Source organism: Seriola lalandi, unplaced genomic scaffold (genome assembly GCF_002814215.2).
Source record: "Seriola lalandi dorsalis isolate HSWRI2012SDOR001 ecotype SW California unplaced genomic scaffold, Sedor1 jcf7180002054657, whole genome shotgun sequence".
Classification (NCBI taxonomy): Eukaryota; Metazoa; Chordata; class Actinopteri; order Carangiformes; family Carangidae; genus Seriola; species Seriola lalandi.
This window is the reverse complement of record NW_019525210.1, coordinates 308,347-330,051: the sequence shown is the minus strand read 5'-3', so window position 1 is coordinate 330,051 and position 21,705 is coordinate 308,347. Positions and strand designations below refer to the sequence as shown.

The window sequence follows — 21,705 nt, the reverse complement described above, 5'->3', positions numbered from 1 at the left end:
CGACCCTGCTCAGCCGAGGCCCCAGCAGCCCAGCTACCTGCACAAGCCCCAGCCAAGGCCCCTTTTTTTAATTATGTGCATGTTTGCAAAGGCTTCTGTTCTTTCAAGCAAATATTCTTGCATGTCAGTGTAATGAATTGCACACTTACTAACACTTTCTTTTCAAGTTCTGGACCTTTTCCTGGAAGCTGTCTGTCCTGGCAACTTTGAAATTCAATAAAATGCTGAGAACTCCGCTCCCTGCTTACAGCTGTCTTTTCAAACTAAACTCATGGGATAGAAATTTATTGCTTTCTTTGTTTTAAATGGGCTCTACACTTTATCGCGGATGGTTTTGAATGCTGGGGCTCTCTCTCATTTACTCTTTGTACAATGATATCATGAAATGTTGGTGACCCGCAGTACTCGGCAGACGGAGATTAGCGTAAACTAGTCCTTCTTCAACTCATTCTTATTCACTAAACCTGTCCTGTTGTACATTAGATGGCACACTTGACTACACGTGATGCATTGTAAGATTTCATATGAATTGTTGGTGACATCTTCAGGTTGTGTTAACTAACAAAACTTGAAGTGTGTTCCAAAGGTTTGTGTGTGTGTGTGTGTGTGTGTGTGTGTGTGTGTGTGTGTGTGTGTGTGTGTGTGTGTGTGAGTGTGTGTGTGTGGGGTCACACTCAGGAAAATTGCAGAGGATGTGCATCAAGGGTCAAGACTGTTTCTGCTGAATCTCTGCCATGGGCTGAAATTCACAGCTGAGGGCAGCTCATAGTTCAGCAAGCACCTTCTTGTCAGTGAGGATGCTTTGTTTACAGATGTTTAAGGGCTTTCTATACTTCCGCTGTGCTGGTTAGTATAAGACTGAGAGGTGGTGGACCCTGTACCAACATTGCCAGGGGCGAGGATTTTAAAAACCATGGATGGTGAACTCGGTTTTAAGGCCAACTTGGCTAAAAAGACAATTCTGCTTAAATACTGTTCTGTGGAACCTTCACTGGCATCCTGTTCTCAGAATAAAGTTTAAGTCTCCTTGGTTTACAAAGCACTCATGGTCTCACTCCTCAGCAAGAGACATGCTGTCTGTGAACCATCCCAGCAGATCTCTTGGGTCTTCCATGCGCCTTGAGCACTGGAATAGTTGCTCCTCCATCTTACCATTTTACAATTACTCATGTAATTTGTAGGCATTAATGTGTATATAACAGATTTAAAAAATATGACTCAAGAAGTGGAGTTTGTGATGATACTCATGAAATACGTTGAGTTCAGATGCTGTGAATCGTCAGTCTCCAGTTTCTTGCTTTCCTCCCACTTCTTGTTGTTCCTCCATTGCCCCTCTTTCTCTCACTGATTGCTGTTATTAGTTTAGTCTTCTGTTTGGTGGTGGTGGTGGGGTAATAACACAGACTGCTGCCTTTTGTGAACTGACTATCAGTGTGTGTGTGTGTGTGTGTGGGTGTGTGTGTGTGTGTGTGTGTGTGTGTGTGTGTGTGTGTGTGTTGTTGCTCCCTGTCATTAAGCATTGAGTCTGTGGTTAAAATGACAAAGCTCTGACTGTTTGAAGCTCTGCCAGCCTTACCATCTGATCCCAGATCTTCCTCCAGTAAGTGCTGGTCGGCCCTGTTGGCCTCATTCCAACACCTGAACACATCACTTCAGGGCCAGGACCCTGCAGGTTTTCCCTCTCAGGTGGTTTACACTTTTGCACATGGATGTTCACCACCACTGCTAAGAGCATCATGTTTTTTTGTGATGTTTCCTGTTGAAACTAACAGTCACTAAAACACTCAACTTCATATTTTAGTGTATGTATATTTTTTTATTGTTTATTTTTATTTTTTTATATTATTTTTAAGGTGTATATTTTTATAAGGTCTCAATGCTTGTCCTCTTAGACCTAGAATATCTATATCTTAATCAATCTTGAAATGTTGGTCGGTCTTTCTGACTTTGTGTTAAACTGGTTGAAAACACAGGGAAAAAGTTTTGCCAGTCTTGGATATCATGTATTTCAGAAATACATAATCTGCTGTGGGGTTGCTCAAGACAGGTGCCATGGCCCATTTTTTAAAAAAGTTATTTTTTGCCTTTATTTTTGATAGTATAGTGAGATAGATAGAAAAGTCAGGGAGAGAGACTGAGGGGACATGCAGCATCGATCAGATTCAAACCCATGGCCACTGCGGTTAGGACTAAGTCTAGGTGGTAAGTGCTCTACCAGGTGAGCCACTGAGGTGCCCCTCCTTGTGTGGCGTACATACCTGGCCTGGCATCAGTCACAAGCCATTATGGAAGTTAATCGTAAGGACATGCTAGTTACGGACCCACAATTGACACTTTGTGACTCTTCCCACCATCAAACTATCAAATTGATCGGAAACAGAGACAAAGGACCCTTCTCCCACAAACAGACCATGCTGTTAGCATGCCAGAGAAACACAGAACAGAAAGGGTCAGCTCCAGAGGATTAATGAAATGGACACCAGGCAACCGGAGAATATAGGCAAAATCTCCAGTTTGTAACAAGACTCTGTCTAATGATAGTTGATTGTTTCTTATATAGGACAAATGACACCAAAAGGACTGAGTATCACTAAGGTGTGAATACTGGCCTCTCTGTGCCATGCATGAAAACACACACACACACACACACACACACACACACACACACACACACTCACACACACACTCACACACACACACACAGACCAACCTCCCTTCCTCTGTCCCTCTCTAGATAAGAGTCATAAACTACAACCCACAATCCAGTCCTGGGTCGTGATCAGCAGAACTCAGACACAGATCTAAGGAAGAATGTAAAAGAAGAAGAAGTCTCCTCTTAAGTTATCCAGCCAAAATGAAGAGCATTAGAGTTGCCCTTGCCAACTCATCACACTGCTCATTTCATTATTATTTTCATCTTCATGATTATTACACCTTGCATTTACTCTGTAGATAGTAGTTTAGTTAATAAACTCCTTTATTTACACCCAGTTGTTGTCCTGTTGCATTCTTTTGACGTAGAGACTGGAGATCCATTGAATCGAGAATTCATGGCTTCCGATGTGAGATTGATAAATTTGGCAATGAAGTAATTCATTGTTGTCCTCCCAGAGGACTGGTGCCCCATTTCAACGAGAGTAAATTCTAAATTATGGCGTTAACGCTACACTTGGCTCATTATTATTTTCACTGTACATGCTGCCACTTGGTGACATCATCATAGAGCACAATGTGTGTTTCTATAGTTATGTAGATGACTCACAACTGTACATCTCTGCTGAACCAAATGATTCTGCAGCTATAATCTCCATCACTACCCGTCTTCTAGCAATGAATAAATGGATGAGTAATAACTTCTTAAAGTTAAATGAGGACAAAACTGAAACTAGTCAGCCCCAAAACAAAAAGAGAAATGCTGTTCAATAACCCGGGGAAACGACTCCCTGGATTAAATCTGAGGTTACAAGTCTTCGACTTTATCTTGGATTCAGATCTAAGCTTCAAGTCCCACCTTAGTAACATAGCTAAAGAATGGTCAATGATGCTGAAGGTTTATTCATGCTTTTATTTCAAGTTGACTTGATTACTGCAATGCACTTTTTACTGGACTCCTGAAAAAAACCACTGAGAGACTTCAGCTCATTCGAAACTCTGCAGCTCGGCTGTGATCCAGAACCAAGAGGAGAGAGCACATCAGTCCAGTTTTAGCTCTGCTAATTTTTTTTTTATGTTTTATTTTTATTATTATTTATTTTTAATTGATTTCTTATAATTTCTTATTTTTCTTATTCCACAAATTTTGTTGTTTATTAAAATTTAATTTGTACCATGCATAGAAACCTGCATCAAAACATACAATTATCTACTAATTATCTATGGTACAAAATAAATTTCATTTTCAAGATAGGAGTAGAAGATCATTTCTTTGGTTTATATTCAAATTTTCAGTAGTGCCACTAAAACCTCTTAACAAACATTTGGTAACAGAATAAGAAACATAATCATCATGGCAGAGAAAATAATGAACATTTCCAGAGCAAATAGTTTTCTTTAGTTTGATGGAGACAAAACGTCCAGCACAAATAATTCAAAGTCAATTAAAACATCAACATTTTTGGTTCTGGGTGATGAATGTATCCCATTGTTACTTTCACTCATATTTAACACTCATTTATTTACATACTGATAATGACATATATAAATACTGTCTATTTAGTTTAGGGGATGTTCTCCTGAAGATACAACTGCAGGTTTGCTAACTTTTACCACTAGGTGTCATCCAACAAAGATTTCAGGTGAAGCTCTGATGAATTCAGAAAGAGACAAATGGTCTGAGTGAAGCAGACGAAGATGAATCAGCAGACATGTATTACATCATTTACATCCTCTCCTGAGCTTATTATCTGCAGTCTAAATAAAAGATCAAAACTTGACTTGATGCCCCTTCAGAGCACTGACAGGTAAATACTGTAAGAGCAAAGTTAATCAGTGGTTGCCTACCTGTGGTTCTGGACGCAACATGGGTCCTATCTGGGAAGCAAAAGGAAAATACATTTAGCCTATTATAAGCAAAGGAAATCAGGTTGAATTTAAAACAGCATGCAAAGAGGGTTTGCAAGCAGACACCTTTAAGGCCCCAATAAACCTTAAAGCAAAGACGGTGTCTCTCTTTTTGTTCACAAAAACTGTGATTTCAGCATCAGTTCTAATGATTGTCCACAGATGTAAACTGAAAATATATGTTTAATGCGGCTCTTAAAATTGAGTTCAGAGGGAAGTTACTTTACAATCTATCCACAGTTTAAAATGGAAGCAAGCCCAAAGCTCTGATCAACGAAGCTTCAGAAAGCTACTGCTCCTGTGATCACAGATTCCCCCTCTAACATCTTTGTTGTTTACATGTTGATAAGGAAAGTGACAGCAGCCTGTTCACTTTATAACTTTCTTCTTTAGTCAGCCAACCCTCCAAACGGTGAAATAGTCACTAGGTGGCGATGTAGTTTTAAATATCTGAGCATTTACATATTATTCAGTCTTTATAGACAGACACCAGACTAACTTACAGTGAGGTAATGGTGCCAAATTTGTCCAGCAGTGGTCGCAAAAGTGGAGTCAGGGGATATCCAGATATAAGCTGATATTAGAAAAAAATTTAAATTCAATTAATTGAATTGAATTTCTTCATCTTCATCCTATGAGGCATGACATGAAATACCATTTTGCAGATCAATAGTTTAATTTGATTTCACTGCAGGTGTATTTTTTAAAAATGTAATTTAATGTTATTATTTTTATTTCATTTAATCTAATTTTCCTCTAAATTTACCCAGCGCTATCACAACTACACCCCTCGCTCTCCATTAACAAAAACGTGCTTCATCAGCTGAAGGCGGGGCTAGGCGGAGCCGCGTTCACGTCCCTCCAGGCGCGCTCCCGCGACGTGTCTGCCTCAGTAGCAGCAACAGCAGCAGCAGCAGTTCGTTGTATGAAGTTGAGGCTCTCCGGCGGCGTGCTGCGGATCTCTGCTGTCACTTTCCTCTGCCCCAACATGCGTCTCCTCCTGCTGACGACATGGGATTTACCCGCTCTGAGTGGAAACTAACCGCCGGCTCTGCTGCTGCTTGTGTCCGTGTTTTGGTCTCCATCAGCTGGGGAAAGCGTGCAGCGCGAGTCTGAGCGTTTGTACCAACACCGAGCTGCTTTTTTTTTTTTTTTTTTTTTTTTTTCCTTTAATTCATTTTCCTGTCGCTTCATTTATGGACAACAGAAGCTCCGAGTGAGACTTGATAATTTCCGTTCACAGCTGAAGATGGAGACAGTGATGGAGAGAGAGTGCAGCGCGCTGGGGGGGCTTTTCCAGACTGTCATCGGAGACATGAAGGTAACACGAAGGAACATGATCATTTCATCTGATTTGTGATTAAAATCAATGTCACGCGCACATGAAGTAACTATTCAAGGCAGGGCAACTGCAACACGCCCTGCAGGTCTCTGCTGATCCTGTTGCACACAATCAGGAGTAGCCTGTCGCTTTATTGGAGATTTCCAGACGTAATCATTAATTTCCTAATTATTCAGGGGGTTGTGTGGAAGGAGAAGGGGGGAGGGAGAGGGAGAGGAGTGGGTGTGTTCAGAGAATGACTCCAGCTTCATCCTGGTAACCAAACACAGCTACAGGCACCTGACACATCAGAGTGAGTGACAGTGAAGTGAGCAGATCTGAAAAACCAGGACTGATGTGGATTTAATTAATCTGATCCACCTGTTAACCAAAAGAAACTTGCTTTGAAATAGTTGTTAATCTCTAAAATAAAACCAACAACTTGTATCTACTGTAATAAATAATCACTTAGTCAAATACAGTATAACATTTTGCAGATAGATTTAGTTTCTGGAAACATAAATGACACGAGCTGAACCGATTAATCGATTGGTTGATCGACAGATAATAAAGCAGCAACTACTTTGATAATCGATGAGTCATTCCTCATTTTACAAGAAAAAATTTACCAAAATTTTCTGCTTTTCTTCATCTGACATGATCCTAAACTGATTTTTTTGGATGGTGTCACTGGGAAATTTAGGTGATTAACGTTTTCACCATCCTCTGACATTTCACAGAGAGGGTGATTAATAAAGAAGATAGTTGACCAATTATATGATAATTAAAGTCATGTTTAATTGATTAAAATGCATGGTTTTGAATATCAGATATTGGTAATTAGTCTGGAGGGATGGGTCAGTTTATTGTTTTGGACAATAGTAACTTCTGTTGCTCTCCAGTGTTTGTTTTGTTGTGCCAGAGACTGGCAGGTAGTAGTATTTGGTGTGTGTGTGTGTGTGTGCGTGCGTTAGTGTGTGTGTGTGTGTGTGTGTGTGTGTGTGTGTGTGTGTTGGGGGAGGGGCACCGTGTAGCCACACACATGGACACCTGTTTCTACGGTGACATAATAACAGACAGGTGGTTTCTAACAGGTTGGTTTGCACTACCCTGCCACACCCCTCTCCTCCTCATTCTCTCTTCTTTTTCCGTCTTACTTCCCTCCCCTTTCCTTCCCATCGTTCTCCTCCCCTTTTCTTTCTTTCTCCATTTGCTCTTTCTGTCCTCCATCTGTTTTTTTCTTTTACCTCGTCCACCCTCTGTTCCTTCTCTTCCTCCTCCTCTCCATCTCTGCTCTTCCTGCTCTTTTCCTCCTCCCAGTCTTCTTCTCCTCTTCCTTCTTGTTTCTTGACCTCCCCTTGTTATCCTCCCCTCCTTTCCCTTTTCTTCCTCTTCTCCCCTCTTCTGCTTCTCCTTCTTCTTTCCTCCTGTCCACCCTAGTTTCTTCTTCTTCTTTCTCTTTGTCAATTTTTTTTCCCTCTTCCTCTTTACACCCTGCCCTTTTTGTTGTTGTCCTCTTTTTCCTCCTCCTAACCCTAACCACCCTAACCCATCCTCCCTCTCTCTCTCTACCCCTCCTGTTTTCCTTCTCTTCCTACAATTCCTCCTCCACTCCTCTCTCCTTTCTTCTTTCATTTCCTGCTTCTCTCCTCCCTCTTCCTCGCCTCTTCTTTTTCCTCTCTTTCGTCCTCATTTGTCTCCTTTTCCTCTATTTCCCATCCCTCCTCCTGCAGTTCAGACTCTTTTCCTCTTTTCTTCCTAACCTCTCATCCTCTCAGCTGTTCTCTTGCAGGTGAGAAACAATAAAACAGGTGTACCTAGTTTTCTACTCAACTGTACAACAACCTCGTTCTTAGATACGAATTCACACCTGTTGTCTTTACCTGTTGTGTTTGAGCTGCGAGTGATGTCATGCCTCAGTGAAGCCCATTATTTGGTGTTTCATTCATCAGCGTCATCCAAGTTGAAATTTCCAACATTGTGCTGTTTCCGATCTGCATTGTCAAGAATTCATCCGTCAATCAAACGTTGCAGGCGGGAGTGAGAGGTCGTCTTCCTTTGATTTACTGTCAGAGCTCTTTGACTATTTCTGTAGGTGGCGCTCTTTTCTCGGCCTGTTCAGACTTGTTGGCTACAGGTGCTAATGCTATCCGCTACTACCACCTTCTGCCTTTAATAGTGAGAAATGACTGTACATAAAGATGGACGATGCGTCTCCACTTCCTCCTACTGTACTAAACTGAAGCCAAATTATCTTGGATACGAGCGCCGCCATCTTGAGCTGGAGACATCATTTGGAGTCTGCACAGCAGAGATTGAGGAGTGGAGCCACAGTATCGAGGCTCCGCCCATACACATGCTCAACCCAATCACAAGTCAATTCAGCTGTCAATCTTGATGTCACACTCCTGAGTTATAACATCAAATAACCAATTAAAACCCAGACTTATCTGAAAAATAAACACTTGAAAAAACATCATTGAGATAAGAACTACCTAAAATGATCACATGACAGAAACCATCTTTGAGAAAAATCTATTTGACATGTAGCCAACTTTGGTTTGTTATTTTGACTCATGTCCCATCCGCTAACATGGAAGGGGTGGGGTTTATTTTGCTGCAGCCAGCCACCAGGGGGCGATGGAGATGTTCTGGCTACACTTTTGGGGAGCTGTGATGTCGTCCATCTTTATATACGAACAGTCATTGATAGTGAAAATAGCTTCTTCTCTAGCCTGTCTATATCCCAGAGGTGGACTGTAGCTAAGTACATTCACTCGAATACAGTACTTAAGTACAATTTTGATTATTTGAACTTTGCTTTAGTGTTTTCATTTTATATTACTACATATTTCTACTTCTCAACATGTCAGAGGGAAATATTGTAGCTTTTACTACACTACAGTTATCTCACAGCTTATTTTGCTTCTTTACAGATTCAGATTTAACACAAAAAAACATGTTTATGAAATATAATGCATTGTTTCAGATTAAACCAGTGCTCTCCAACCTTTATGGGTTGTAAGCCCCTTAAAAAAGGTGTTAAGTAGAATTTTCAGTGCAGAATTTTACATGGTTTTACTGGTACGTTTACTTTAGCAAATGACTGGAGTAGGCCTACTTCTTTCACCTCTGCCATATTCTTTATCTTTAATCGCTGACTGGATAGTCTAGATAAAATAATATGCAGCTGATTCATACATGTGACTCGCAGACAGTCAGACAGGTTTTCCTCCATTAGCATCGATGTGTGGGTGGAGAGAGATTTCACTGTGTCACTGTTGAGCAGACTCCAGTCTGCTGCTTCTTATTGTCTTTTACAACCACAGGTTTGGTCTGTGTTTGTATGTTCAGCCCTTATTCACCCTCCAGCCCTCATGTTTCATTAAATCATCACAATGAGGAAATGTTCAAGCCACTTGGTGACTGAAGGCAGGTTAAAATGTCTGCTTTTCTGTCAGTAATCATAAGGCTGTTCTCACAGATGAGATGTGAAAGCTTCTTTTTCTACGGCAGGAACTTAAGAACCCAAAACATGTGGTTCCTCAGAACATGTAAGAACCTGTAAGGCTTTGGTGCTCGGTACTTCCCTTGTTCACTGTATTTTACAGACGAGAACATTTTGACATTATGGATAAAAAGGCAAAGACAGGACTGACTGTGGCTTTTTTTATCTGCTCTTTGGTGGAGAAGTGAAGGAAGCGATTGAGGGACATTCAACTAATGAAGTGGCACTGATATAGATATTGATTTTCCTTCATGTTTATACAAACATAAGATCCAAGTTAATGATAGCAAAGTAAAGGTTTTGGACGTTGGGATGCATAAACCAAACAATTTGAAAATGTCAACTACTGGTTAATCAAAAAAATTACAGACATCAGCGTTAATTGATAATCTTCAGCATATAAGTGTGTCATTTTGAAAATCACACAAAACACGCTTAATTAAACCGACACAAATCGCCAAAATTTTGGCTTTTTTTTGTGTTTTTAATAGAAAATAACCATGTGAAGACACTAAAACAAGAGGGTGCGCATTTGACAGCAACAATACATCACAGTGCCACCTAGTGTTGCTTTGAAAAGTACTTTGATATCGAATCCTCGTTGGAAACTGGTCCTTGTTTTCTCTGTCGATGTAACTGCACATGATGAGACTGGTTTTGATGAAATCGAGAGCACAGGATGCGTCTCACAGGTTCCTTCACTTCAATCGTTGCCATTTCTTCTCCTCAGAATATACATTTCCTCTCTGCAGGTCTGCTACACCTGGGGCCAGTGTGCTGTATATCCATACTGTATGTATAGGCCTAATTGTCGAGTGTGTCTGGCCTCGTGCTGTTCATCATCCGCACGTCATTGTGCTGGTTAAATTGAAGCAGACACATTACTGTTGATCCGTTTAAGTGGAACCGATCTGCATGTTTTTCCCTGGAGGAGAAACTGGCTCATCCTCTTACGCTGTGAGCTGCTTTACGCCGAGCGCCACATCTGCCTTTCCCCTCGTCTGACGAGTCACTGCACCGAAGCTTTAGATCACTGTGCTGACATGCCTGCTGTAGCGTCGTCACAATGTTTAAAGCGGCATCAAATAATTTTTGCTCTTCAATGGGGAGAAAGAAAGCTAGTGTGTTAGCAGAATAACCCTATCCCTTACACATCAAGCAGACACAGAGCGACATAATTATCCCGCTGGAGTTATGTTTGTGAATTTAACTCCAATATCCCCCCTCCTTTTAGCTCTGGTTTGGTCTCTACCAACTCCTGGGAAATATCTGAGTGTATTTACCTGCCGTTTGGTTTTGCTAGAGCTTGTGTAGCAGTGAAAATGGCCGCCTGTGTTTTAAGAACCAAAACTGTGAGCTAAAAGAGGCTAAAAGCAACTTAGAGCTGCAGACATAAGTGATAATTCTTGGTACATTATATTTTAATTCATTGTCAGAATCAAAGACTTATTAATATGGATAAATGTAATCCATAGCCTATAGGTTTCCTCTGGGTGCTCTGATTTCATGTAGGTTAGATTTAAGGCTGCAACTAACTAAAAGTTTCATCATACGTAGATGATATATATAATATGTAAACATTAAATCCATTCCATAAATCATTTCTTAAAAAAGTTAATATTTGTGTTTAAAAACACTTTAATATGTGTTTAATATCTGTGAAGAATTGAACTTTTGACCCTGTGATTGCTACCACACAGCCAGACCTTTGTGTGTTTCTGTGTGTATATGTTTTTCTATGCTTGTGAGGACATTATGGCCGGTCCTCGTAACCTCAAAGAGCTTTGTGAGGGCTAAGACTTGGTTTCAGGTATGAAGTTAAGCTTGTACGCAATGCATTATGTCAATGAGTGTGTGTGTGTGGCTTAAAGTAATACCACTGACTGTATTAGCGGAATGCTAATCTCCATTTGGGGGGGGGGGGTCTGCTGTTGTAAATGGTGTATCAGTATTGAGATCGTCATGGAAACATCACGGACAGAGCTGCTGCTGCGGTGGCAGTGGTGGCCCGGCCAAATGGGTCACTTAGGTTTTGTTTCCTGTGGATTTAAATGGAGGCGGATCTTTTCCTGCTTTCATGTGTTTATTTTCTGACGTCAGCTGAAGCTCTGGCTTTTAATAGGTGATGTTGTCGATTTTGTCGAGCTCAATTATTCAACACATTACTGGGGTTGGCCCATATGTGCAAAGGCGCTACTTTAACAATGGAACAACCCGTCACTCATTTAAATGTTTGAGAGAAATTTATTATCACACAAAAGTTCTGATTTGTCAAATCCAACAAATTCTTCCTCCCTCATTCTGGTTCTTAAGGTTTGATGGGTCGGTTTGTTAGGTGAGCCAGGACTCTGATCCGCAGACAAGACATTAAATCTTTGTTTGCTACTGCTAAATTGAGTTTTTAATATATAACATTTTTTAAAAATGATATATCAAACTGATCTCTTTTTAAAATTACATTTTGTTAAATCGACATGAACTGACCAATCAATGAAAGGCTCCAACTTTGAACATGTAAAAAATTCATAGATAGATGTTGTGAATATGCGATAATTTAGTTGTATAGATGTAGATTCTGCTTCATCAGTCTTGTCTGTTATACATTAATACATTAGCAGGCTAATTAATATTTACTTAAAGCCTGTATATTTTTAGAGGGAAATACGCTGGTTTGCTTTCTAAGAGTTAGATGAGAGGATTGATAAGTGAATCTGAAGCTACAGATAGCAGCCAGTTGCTACCATGGCTCTATTCAAAGGTGCCAAAATCCTGGGGTGTTATATGGGGGGCTGTTTCTTAGGATTCTGGACTCTCCTCTGTTTGCACGGCAAATAAACCCCTGTCAAATCAGAACCTGTCGTCTTGTGTGGATTAGATAAAATGTGAGCTGTTTCTCTGTCTGTCCAGTCTTTTTGCTAAGCTACATATTTACTGCACTGACACAATAGTGATATTAGTATATATTTTTGTGATATTTCCCATATTGTCAAGCTGTTCCTTTAAGATTGAAATTATCTGGTTCCACTGCTGCTGAACCCACCCTGCAGTTTCCCTTCATCTACAGTAGCTGCAGGATATTCCTACAATGTTAAGCCACAAAGATGGACATCGTTAGTGTGTCCTGGTGGCCTAGCTGGCCCTACTTCAAGTCCACCTGGGGACCCTTAGACAGAAGTGAGAAGCTATTCCTGACCACAGAAGACATAAAAAAAATGGATGCTGATTTCCTCAGGCTTTTTTTTTTTAAATTATCTTTAACACCACATTAAAACACAGCTCTGCTGCAGTGTGAGGAATCAGATTGTGTCGTTGTCTCATCCGATCAGTGATAAGGAAGAAACAAACAAGGGTTTCTCCGTGTAAAGCCTTTGCAGTCGTTCACAGAGCCAAATAAACAGAGCGGTGCATTCCTGAAGGACCGGCAGGCTGCTGCTGCTGCTGCCTCCGGTTGTTGCCACGGTGACAATTTATGTCCTCAATGACTGATAGATGCAGTGGCCCTGCCCTCGCCTCGGTATGTGTGTGTCCGAGAGAAACAGAGAGAGAGAGAGAGAGAGGATGTAATGAGATGTGGGTATATGTATACAGTATAACAGAGGGCACATGACTGATGAGTAATAAAGAGCAGGAAGATAACACATGAGTGTATGAGAAAAATGGAAAGATTGTGTGTGTGTGTGTGTGTGTGTGTGTGTGTGTGTGTGTGTGTGTGTGTGTGTGTGTGTGTGTGTGTGTACCAAGAAGAAGAAAAAAAGATATGTGCATTGAATATGAAAGAGATGCTGAGAGAAACAAAGAAAGCAAATGTATGACACAGAAAAGTGTGTGTGTGTGTTTGGGTGAGGATGCATGCACGTGTGACCCTCCCCTCCTCGCAAATCCTTCTCTGTCTGAAGCCTCTCTGCAGCAGCAGCAGCGTTGCCATAGCAATGGTAGCTAGGTGATGACGCTGGGCATCACTCTCACAAACAGAACGAGGCTGAACACACCCAGCTGCACTGGGAGAGAGGAACGATGGTGACGCCAAGACAAAAAAAAAAAAAAGAGGCAACGCCCACAAAGTGCAGTGGAGGAGTGAAGGTGTGTCAGCTTCCTGCAGGAGCAGAAGGATGTTAAAGTGTATTGTAATATAATATCATATGCAATGTGTAATGATGAGAGCTTGAGATCCACAGCCCTCATCCTGTCCAATAATCCATTCTTAAATTCAGCTAAAGCCGTGACGTCTCAACAGTCAGAGCAACAAATTCACTGAAATCAGTACGGAAAGTTAGAGGCTACTATTTGTGTTATTAGTGTTGGCAGCAATGGTTGATGTAATTCATAAGAAGAAAAGTGAGTCAGGTTAAAAATTATTGATGATGACAATAAACAAGTGCTATGTGACAAAGTTCTTGGGATCAATTTATCATAAAATCATAATTAATTGTGTTAATGTGCATGTAAGAGATGATTTCATTGATCAGTATAGACTGCACTTATTTTAAATCAGACTTCTTTTTTATTCAGATGATGCAGAATCATGACTGTAATCAGCATGGTTCAAAGTCATTTTCAGATTGTGCAGCCTGAGCTTTGTTTTCATGTTTCCTCTCTGGTGTCTTCCAGTTTGCATGTGCAGCATCACTGATTCCAGACAAAACACTCGTGTGGTGTTGACAAGGTGTAAGGGACCTCGTCTAAACCTCGAAAATCAGCCCCGGAAAAACAGTACAGGGCTGTTCCCATACTTTCAGCCATACATGGTTACACTTTTGTGATGATTATAAGTAATTAGCCTTTATTTATGTTTATATCACCTTTCAATTTTGTAACTACACATGAAGATAAACTATAACAAAACAATATATAATAAAGAGAGGGAGATGTTAAAGATGTTGATTTAACTCCATGGCTGTAGTTTCCTGGTGATGTTGTTTTGCGCTTGTTTATTTTCCGTATTAAATCTGTACAGAAGTGGCTGTGTGAGGGGAAAGGTATATTTTAATTGTAGGATTTTTGTGGTATTTTCAGAAATGGGTGTAAACTGGTGACACAGTTCTGAGTCTAGACTACAGAATCCACTGCTGCTTCAGATCTTTCACTGCAGTAGAAAAAAAAAAAAAAAAAAAAAGCCCCACCCTTCCTGAACACTAAGGGACTCCCGCTGACATTAGAAGCAAACCCCAGTTTCTTGTGTCTTTGTGTGTTTGGCTGCAGAGGCTCAGTGTTTCCCTCCGTCAACACACATGATCCAGCAGTACCGCACTGCAGCGTGTGGCGTCTCAGTTTTCTCATCTGTCTCGTATTGAACCCAGTCAGTGGACCCAAACTGTATTTTGCATGCCTTGGGGGGGCGCCTCCGTTTGGCCTCCTCTAGACAGGCCGGGGTGGCTGGGGGTGTATGGATCTGCGATATTGATCCGTCTCTGTGTTTTCTGTCTGATGCTCGGGATTTATGTGTTTTGCCCGAGATGGGCAAACTTTACACGGAAGAGGAGTTTATTGGTGTGTTTTCTGGTTTTTCTCCAGACTCCAGGTTACATCTTCAGGTTGCTTGTTTTGTCTGACTAATTGATTAATTGACTAATCAATTGAGCTCTGATGTAGTTACCGCCCGATAAGATAAGATAAGATCGTCCTTAATTTGTCCAACATGTGACCTTAAACATAAAATAATGGCACCATCAGTTCCAGACAGTGAGGTCTATAGATGTTCCTTTTAAAAATTGGTTCTGGGATTTGACAGTAGCCTGTGTTTTCTAGCTGCGGAGCTCACAAACAGTTTACCATACATTGTACATAATGCACAACTTTGCTGCTATAAAGGAAAATGTTGTGATGTTGTAATTCAAATATGTTTTGTTTTTCTTCTTTCTCTGTTCAGGGCAGTTACCCTGTCTGGGACGACTTCATCAGCAAGGCCAGCAAACTACAGTCTCAGCTCAGGTAACACACACACACACACACACACACACACACACACACACACACACACACACACACACACAAACACAAACACATTTACCAACAAAACACACCTTGTATCGCTCAGTGTTTTTCTAAGTTACAACACCAGCGAAGCTTCAGTGGGGAATGCTAGTACTGTATTACTAAAAGTCTAATGTTAGATTCATTGTATTTATATCAATGAAACGGTTAACTCAAAAAACTAACTACAAAACAACTCTCTATAAACCTGCTGATGATGATTCCGGTTCATTATTTCATTTCTCTCATTGAGGTTAAACTCCACCTCTGGTGTTTTTTACTTGTTCGCCGTTCCAGTAAGCAACACGTTAAAAGGTAAATGTGTGTGTGCTGGTGGTACGCGAAGACACGCACATGTTGAGACTGTGTACAAACTGAGCTCATGAAAATCCAATCAGTCTGCTTCATTAAGTGTTTAAATGTCAGGCTCACCTCTCCTGTTCTGTCACCTCGTCCCCGACTCTGTGGTTCACTGGGTCTGCATGCACACACACACACACACACACACACACACACACACACACACACACACACACACACACACATATCCTCTGAAGGTGATTTACATGCACATACACATAAAGAAAAGTGTGCACGTACAAACTGCAAACATACACTTGAACCTCACTGCATCGAGGGAAATACATCCACACATCACACCTCTTCCAGCCATTACCCTCCCACCAACGCCCACTGCCACATACACACTACACACACACACACTACACACACACACACACACACAGGAGCACAACTCAATTAACCTTCTGTGGCTGGCAGAGATTAATGATGCCACCATAAAGTCATTATCAGTGAGATGGATCAGTTGCAGCCTCCAGAGATTCTGCGCTGGGCCAGGGGTCACTAGAGGTCAAAGCTGATTGCAAACATTCTGACTGCATCTCCGCTCCTCTTCCTCACCCTCCGTCTACTCACAGTGTTTGCCCGGGTGTTTTGGCATTTCAGTTCGATGCAGTTAATCTCAATGCAGAACACTTTTTTCGTCCTCAGGGGGCAATTTCAGGCACCACTGACGTACATGGGATTAAAGGACCCACCTTTGGTTTTCAGCTCATTTGGTACAAACCTTTTATATATTTTACATTACTGCCAAAGCATTTCATACCCTCAGGAAACCATTGCTGCCAGTTCAGGTTATTTTACTGTGAAAATGAACTTGAAATTCACTTGAAAATGTAATTCAGTTTATTACCTGGCGTTCATTAAAGTCCTTTTGGGAAACCTTCAAAATTTGAATCAACTGCTTAGCTGCAAAGAACTGCAACAAACAAAATGACTTAATTAGTTTATTGCCCTCTAGTTTGAACTGTAAGCTGCAACTCTTCAATATCTCATGCTGGAGCATCCTTCAGTGCACCAAAGAGGTTGAGTTTTCGAAGCGTACTGCACTACACAAGATAATCAAGAATCAAATAGTGATGGCCCAGTCATACCAAATCAACACTGACACGGCCAGAAGAGAAACTGTGGTAGAAACAGGGAATACTCCAAAAGTTCAATTTCATTTGTTCAAATGAAATTGATGGAGTTAACCCAGACATTGAAATCGGACGTGACGTCAGGACACTACAAGATACAGAATATAACAGCATCCTGCAGCAACCAACCAATGGACCAAAAACTACACACGTCTCCCTGGAAGCCAAACGTTTCTCTGTTGTGTTTCCCAGGACGACGGTTGTGGCGGTAGCAGCCTTCTTGGACGCCTTTCAGAAAGTGGCAGACCTGGCAACCAACAGCAGAGGTAGGATGGTAACGTGTTTGTGTTTTTGTGTGTGTGTGTGTGTGTGTGTGTGTGGGCAAAAAGGTGAGGCGTTTGTGGATCTGAGACTTTGTGGCAAGCATACACTCAGCCACCTGTCACTCAAAGCTGCCATGTCCTCAATTCTGCATAACCTTAAGCCTTAAAAACATTTAAACAGGTGAGTTGTATAAAAATTCACGCCCCGTACAGTCGTCAGTAGTTATAGAGACCAAAACTGTTTTTGTACCAGGCTGTAAACATGTTTATTTCTGCTGTAAAGTTGGATATTTAACATGGGAGTCTGTGGGGATTGGCTCACGTGTGGAGCCAGACTCTAGTGGTCAGTTGAGGAACTGCAATTTCATGAACTCAGACCTGATTTAAGTGATGAGGTGATGGAAGAAAATATATATGAGGATACTGACAGAGAGGAGATGATTTTTCTCCTCCTTGCTCCGGCTCGATCATGCGATGTGTATAGTCTATAGTTTTTTTTCCGTTGGAGCTTATATTTCGTGTCAAGATTTTTTGGGGCTAAACCCTGAACTACCCGTCCATGCAGCTTTGGTGGTCATGAGTCAGTTTTCATCTTCCATACTTGTCTAAAAACGTTGGAGTGTCACTGTGTTGTGGAGTCTTTTGTTAGATTTTGACTCTATAAAAAAAAACCTGTTTGGGTCCATTTTATCCCTTAAAGTTGTATTTTATATATTTACACTGTTATATTGACATAAGTGAAGTAATTTACTCACTAACACCAATGTCACAGAACTGACTGGTCATTTTAGGTCAATCAGAAACAGGAAATGATGCAGATCTTGAATCAAAGTATCATCTCTGAGAAGCCTCTTCAGGATGTAGTTGGATTTAGATCTGAGCACGCAGATGAATGATCAGATGAATGATCAGATGAATGATCAGATGAATGATCAGATGAATGATCAGATGAGTGATCAGATGTTTTATGTGATTTGTTGCTCAGTCACAGAAGCTTCAGGACGTCTCAGTGTTCTGTGTTGTCATTGTTGTGAAGCAGTTTGCACGTTTTCTATTGATTTGTACTTTCCCATTATTGACCGATGATCAGAGGTGGCTGTCTTCCTGATCACTGGACTGACACATCGATAGAGGTCACTTCCCGGATTGATTAAATGAAGCAGGGAGCCTTGACGGGCGGCTCAGTTTGTTTTCTGTTCAGTATTTATCTCACTGGTAACTTGTTGTTTGAGAGCTGCTGGGTTTCATGAATCCTGTGTGTTCTATTCCAGTGAACCTACATCTTTAAGGTGTGTGTGTGTGTGTGTGTCAGTCCACAGTGCTGGATGTAGGCCAGCTTCCTGTCGAGGCAACTCGCTGTCACAATGACAACATTAACCGAGGAAACAATCAGTCACCGCCGCGATGATTCTAGGGCTGTGGGTCACAGCCACTCTGTAATTGACTTGTGTGTGTGTGTGCGTGTGTGCGTGTGTGTGTGTGTGTGTGTGCGTGTGCGTGTGTGCGGTACATTGCCTGTTTCACCTGGAGCAGTGGGTAGAATTATTGGTTTCTCTCAGTGACCGTTGGGACGATTAGAGGTCTGTGGAGCCACACCCCAACATGCCTGACTTCCTCCCGCACTGCTCCTCCTCCTCCTCCTCACACCTCTGACCCACTGAAGCAAAACAGACGCTGTTACTCACCGCGTCTTTTTTTTTTAAAAACAATATCTTTATTTACTGATGAGGGCCGGATGTCGGCATTGATCACCTGATTGAATTTGATTTTGATTCAAAGTCCAGAATCGAATCGATCACTTTGATTTGATTTGATTCTTGATGATTCAGTAACATCAGATAAATATCAAATGTTGCGTAAAATCTTTCTCAGAATTCATGGTTATATCTTGCATTGTCAAGAGTGTAGTATGTGCCAACATACAGGGGAACACAGAGCGCATACACTCTGCCCGTTACGCACAAGTCATGTGGAACATCACAATACATCCTCAGAAGGTCGGAGCTTCTTTATGACGTATTGTGTGCAGTATAACGTTGTCATGTGTCTTGCAGGAGGCTCTGCAGAGAAGCTTCTTTCTTAATACCTGGTCAATCCGCCACAGTGGTTCTCCGTCATCCATCACAGTTTCATAACGAACCGAAGATCTATTCGCACTTCTCATCATATAACAAAATATTTCTATCGTTGTGTTTTGTGCTGTTACTTCACTGCAGAGCTGCAAGCGGCACTAACTGTGTGAAACACGGCACCTTTATAATAGCAATATGCCAAGGTGCAAGCGCACCAGGCTTTTAAATAGCAAAAGTGATACGGACACGCCCTAAACGCACTTGCACCACCTGCACCAAAGCTTTTTTATTCTTATATCTACTGTGCCTTTTAACTATGAAACGTTTCACCACTTCTGGCTGCTGAAATGACTCAAATTAACCAACCTCAGAAGGAAACAGTCACCCTGTGGCTGAAGTGCTGTAACTCACAGATGTATACAACATATAAACTTCTTCACTTTAAAGTCCCACAGGCCTGAAAGGGAAGAACAGAACCAGACACGCTCTGGATTTATAAGGCAAATATCAATTTCATTCCTTAAAACCACATATTATAAAAAGTGCATTATATAATGAAATGTTTCTGATGAGGGACATTAGAGGCAAATAGCTGCTCGAGTTGTCTGTGCAGAACTTTAAGCTTTATTGTTTTTTGACCTGTGAACAGTGAGTCAGCTCTGATAGATGTGTTGAATTATTAAATTTACCAGTATACCCAGTCTGTTCAATTCTATCCCTGCACAGGAGGGTGGAGGAGGGGTGAACAGTGAGAACAGAGGGAGGCACTGTTGGAAATTTTAGACCAAAACAGATGAAATGATTCGCTTAGAAGAATTTAAAAAAAAAAGAAACGATGATGATGTGCAGTGGCAGAGGAATGGATGGCAAATGAGAGAGGAGGAAGAGGAGGTGGAAGAGAAAGATAGAGGGCAGATGGTGATGGGGGAGAGAGAGGGATGATGAAAAAGATGGATGGAGGGGGGTTGGGAGGCTGTTGGCTGTCATGTCCGGCCGGCTGCTGCTGCTGGTGCTCATAGCAACAAGATGGAAATCACTGCAGGATTCAGACTGAGCATCTATCTATCTATCTATCTATCTATCTATCTATCTATCTATCTATCTATCTATCTATCTATCTATCTATCTATCTATCTATCATCTATCTATCTATCAATCGTTCTATCTATCTATCGTTTTATCGTTCTATCTATCTATCGTTCTATCGTTCTATCTATCTATCGTTCTATCGTTCTATCATTCTATCTGTCGTTCTGTCTATCATTCCTTCTATCATATCTAGATTCCATCAGAACAACAACACAGGCTTTTTAACAGAACACTTTCACCAGCTTCTCCTCTTTTGGGTTTTTCTGGATTGGTGTCCCCTCTAAAAAAAGGGGAAGGCTGGGAGACTATTAATTTGAAAAATCTTAAGGAAGTGTTGAATGAGACGTTGTAGAAAGCTGCTCCTCAATTACCACAATTTCTTGGCAAATGAACATAAAATTATTTGTAGCTGAAGCTATAATATTTAATGTGGTTGTTCATCTGCTTTTGGAATCAAAATAGTGAGTCAAGTCAATATTTATATATATATAGCGCCAAAACACAACAGAAGTTCTCTCAAATAGAGCAGGTCCAGACTATACTCTTTATAATATTGAAATAGTTCATGAATAGACTGAAAGCCTCCTTCACCATCACATTGTACTTGAATAAACATGTGCTGTTATATATTTGGGATGTATAAATTTCAAAATAAAATAATTATTATTTAGTATTATTAATTTTATAATTTCATGTATGACATTAAAATGCAATTTGAATGCGTTTATTTTGTTATAATGGGCGTCCGTAGTCTTTTTGTTGTTACATTCATATATCGTATCATTTGCAAAAATATCATCAGTTGATATTTAAAGAAGTTGTCATTTAAAAGTTCAGGTGAAGCACGACCTTCAGATGCATTCACACGCTGTCAGGCAAACGACTGCCGTGTTCAGAGATGCATGATAATTAGATTTTGTTTCCACCCATAATACAAAAGCATAACAGACAGAATCGCTCTTTGTGGGTTCTCCCCCAGTTATATTTACATTTTTCTTGCCCTCCCACCACAGGAAGTTTCCACTTTGACTGCGTAAACGCTGACAGTTGGAACAGATGCAAATATTGTAAGTGGAGGATCGCTATCTTATCATATCCCACACACACACACACACACACACACACGCACACACACACACACACACACACACACACACACACACACACACACACACACACACAGAAACAACACACACACTGTGGAGATAAGGAACCGCGGGTGTCCTCCTTTCTCTACCTGATTGTGTGTGTGTGTGTGTGTGTGTGTGTGTGTGTGTGTGTGTGTGTGTGTGTGTGTGTGTGTGTTGGACCGTGGTTGCCACAGCAACCCGCTGCCAGGGAGGATTTCGTTCTGAGGTGAAGGCCGGTTGAGGGCCGTCGCTTTGACAGGGGCCGCGTCAATTTGTCAACACCTGGTAACTAG

General features: G+C 41.1%; 1 protein-coding gene across 2 annotated transcripts in view; it reads left to right on the top strand.

Moving 5' to 3' along the window:
- Positions 1 to 5,491: 5,491 nt before the first annotated feature.
- The window catches only part of LOC111665681 (MTSS I-BAR domain containing 1), a 59,628-nt gene continuing 43,414 nt past the window's right edge, over positions 5,492 to 21,705 (top strand). For both annotated transcript variants that reach the window (XM_023420756.2, XM_087177846.1), the window contains exons 1-3: positions 5,492 to 5,881; positions 15,256 to 15,317; positions 17,051 to 17,124. In XM_023420756.2, the coding sequence (XP_023276524.1) occupies positions 5,810 to 5,881; positions 15,256 to 15,317; positions 17,051 to 17,124 (208 nt within the window). In that variant the 5' untranslated portion in view covers positions 5,492 to 5,809. The remainder of the gene's footprint in view (positions 5,882 to 15,255; positions 15,318 to 17,050; positions 17,125 to 21,705) is intronic.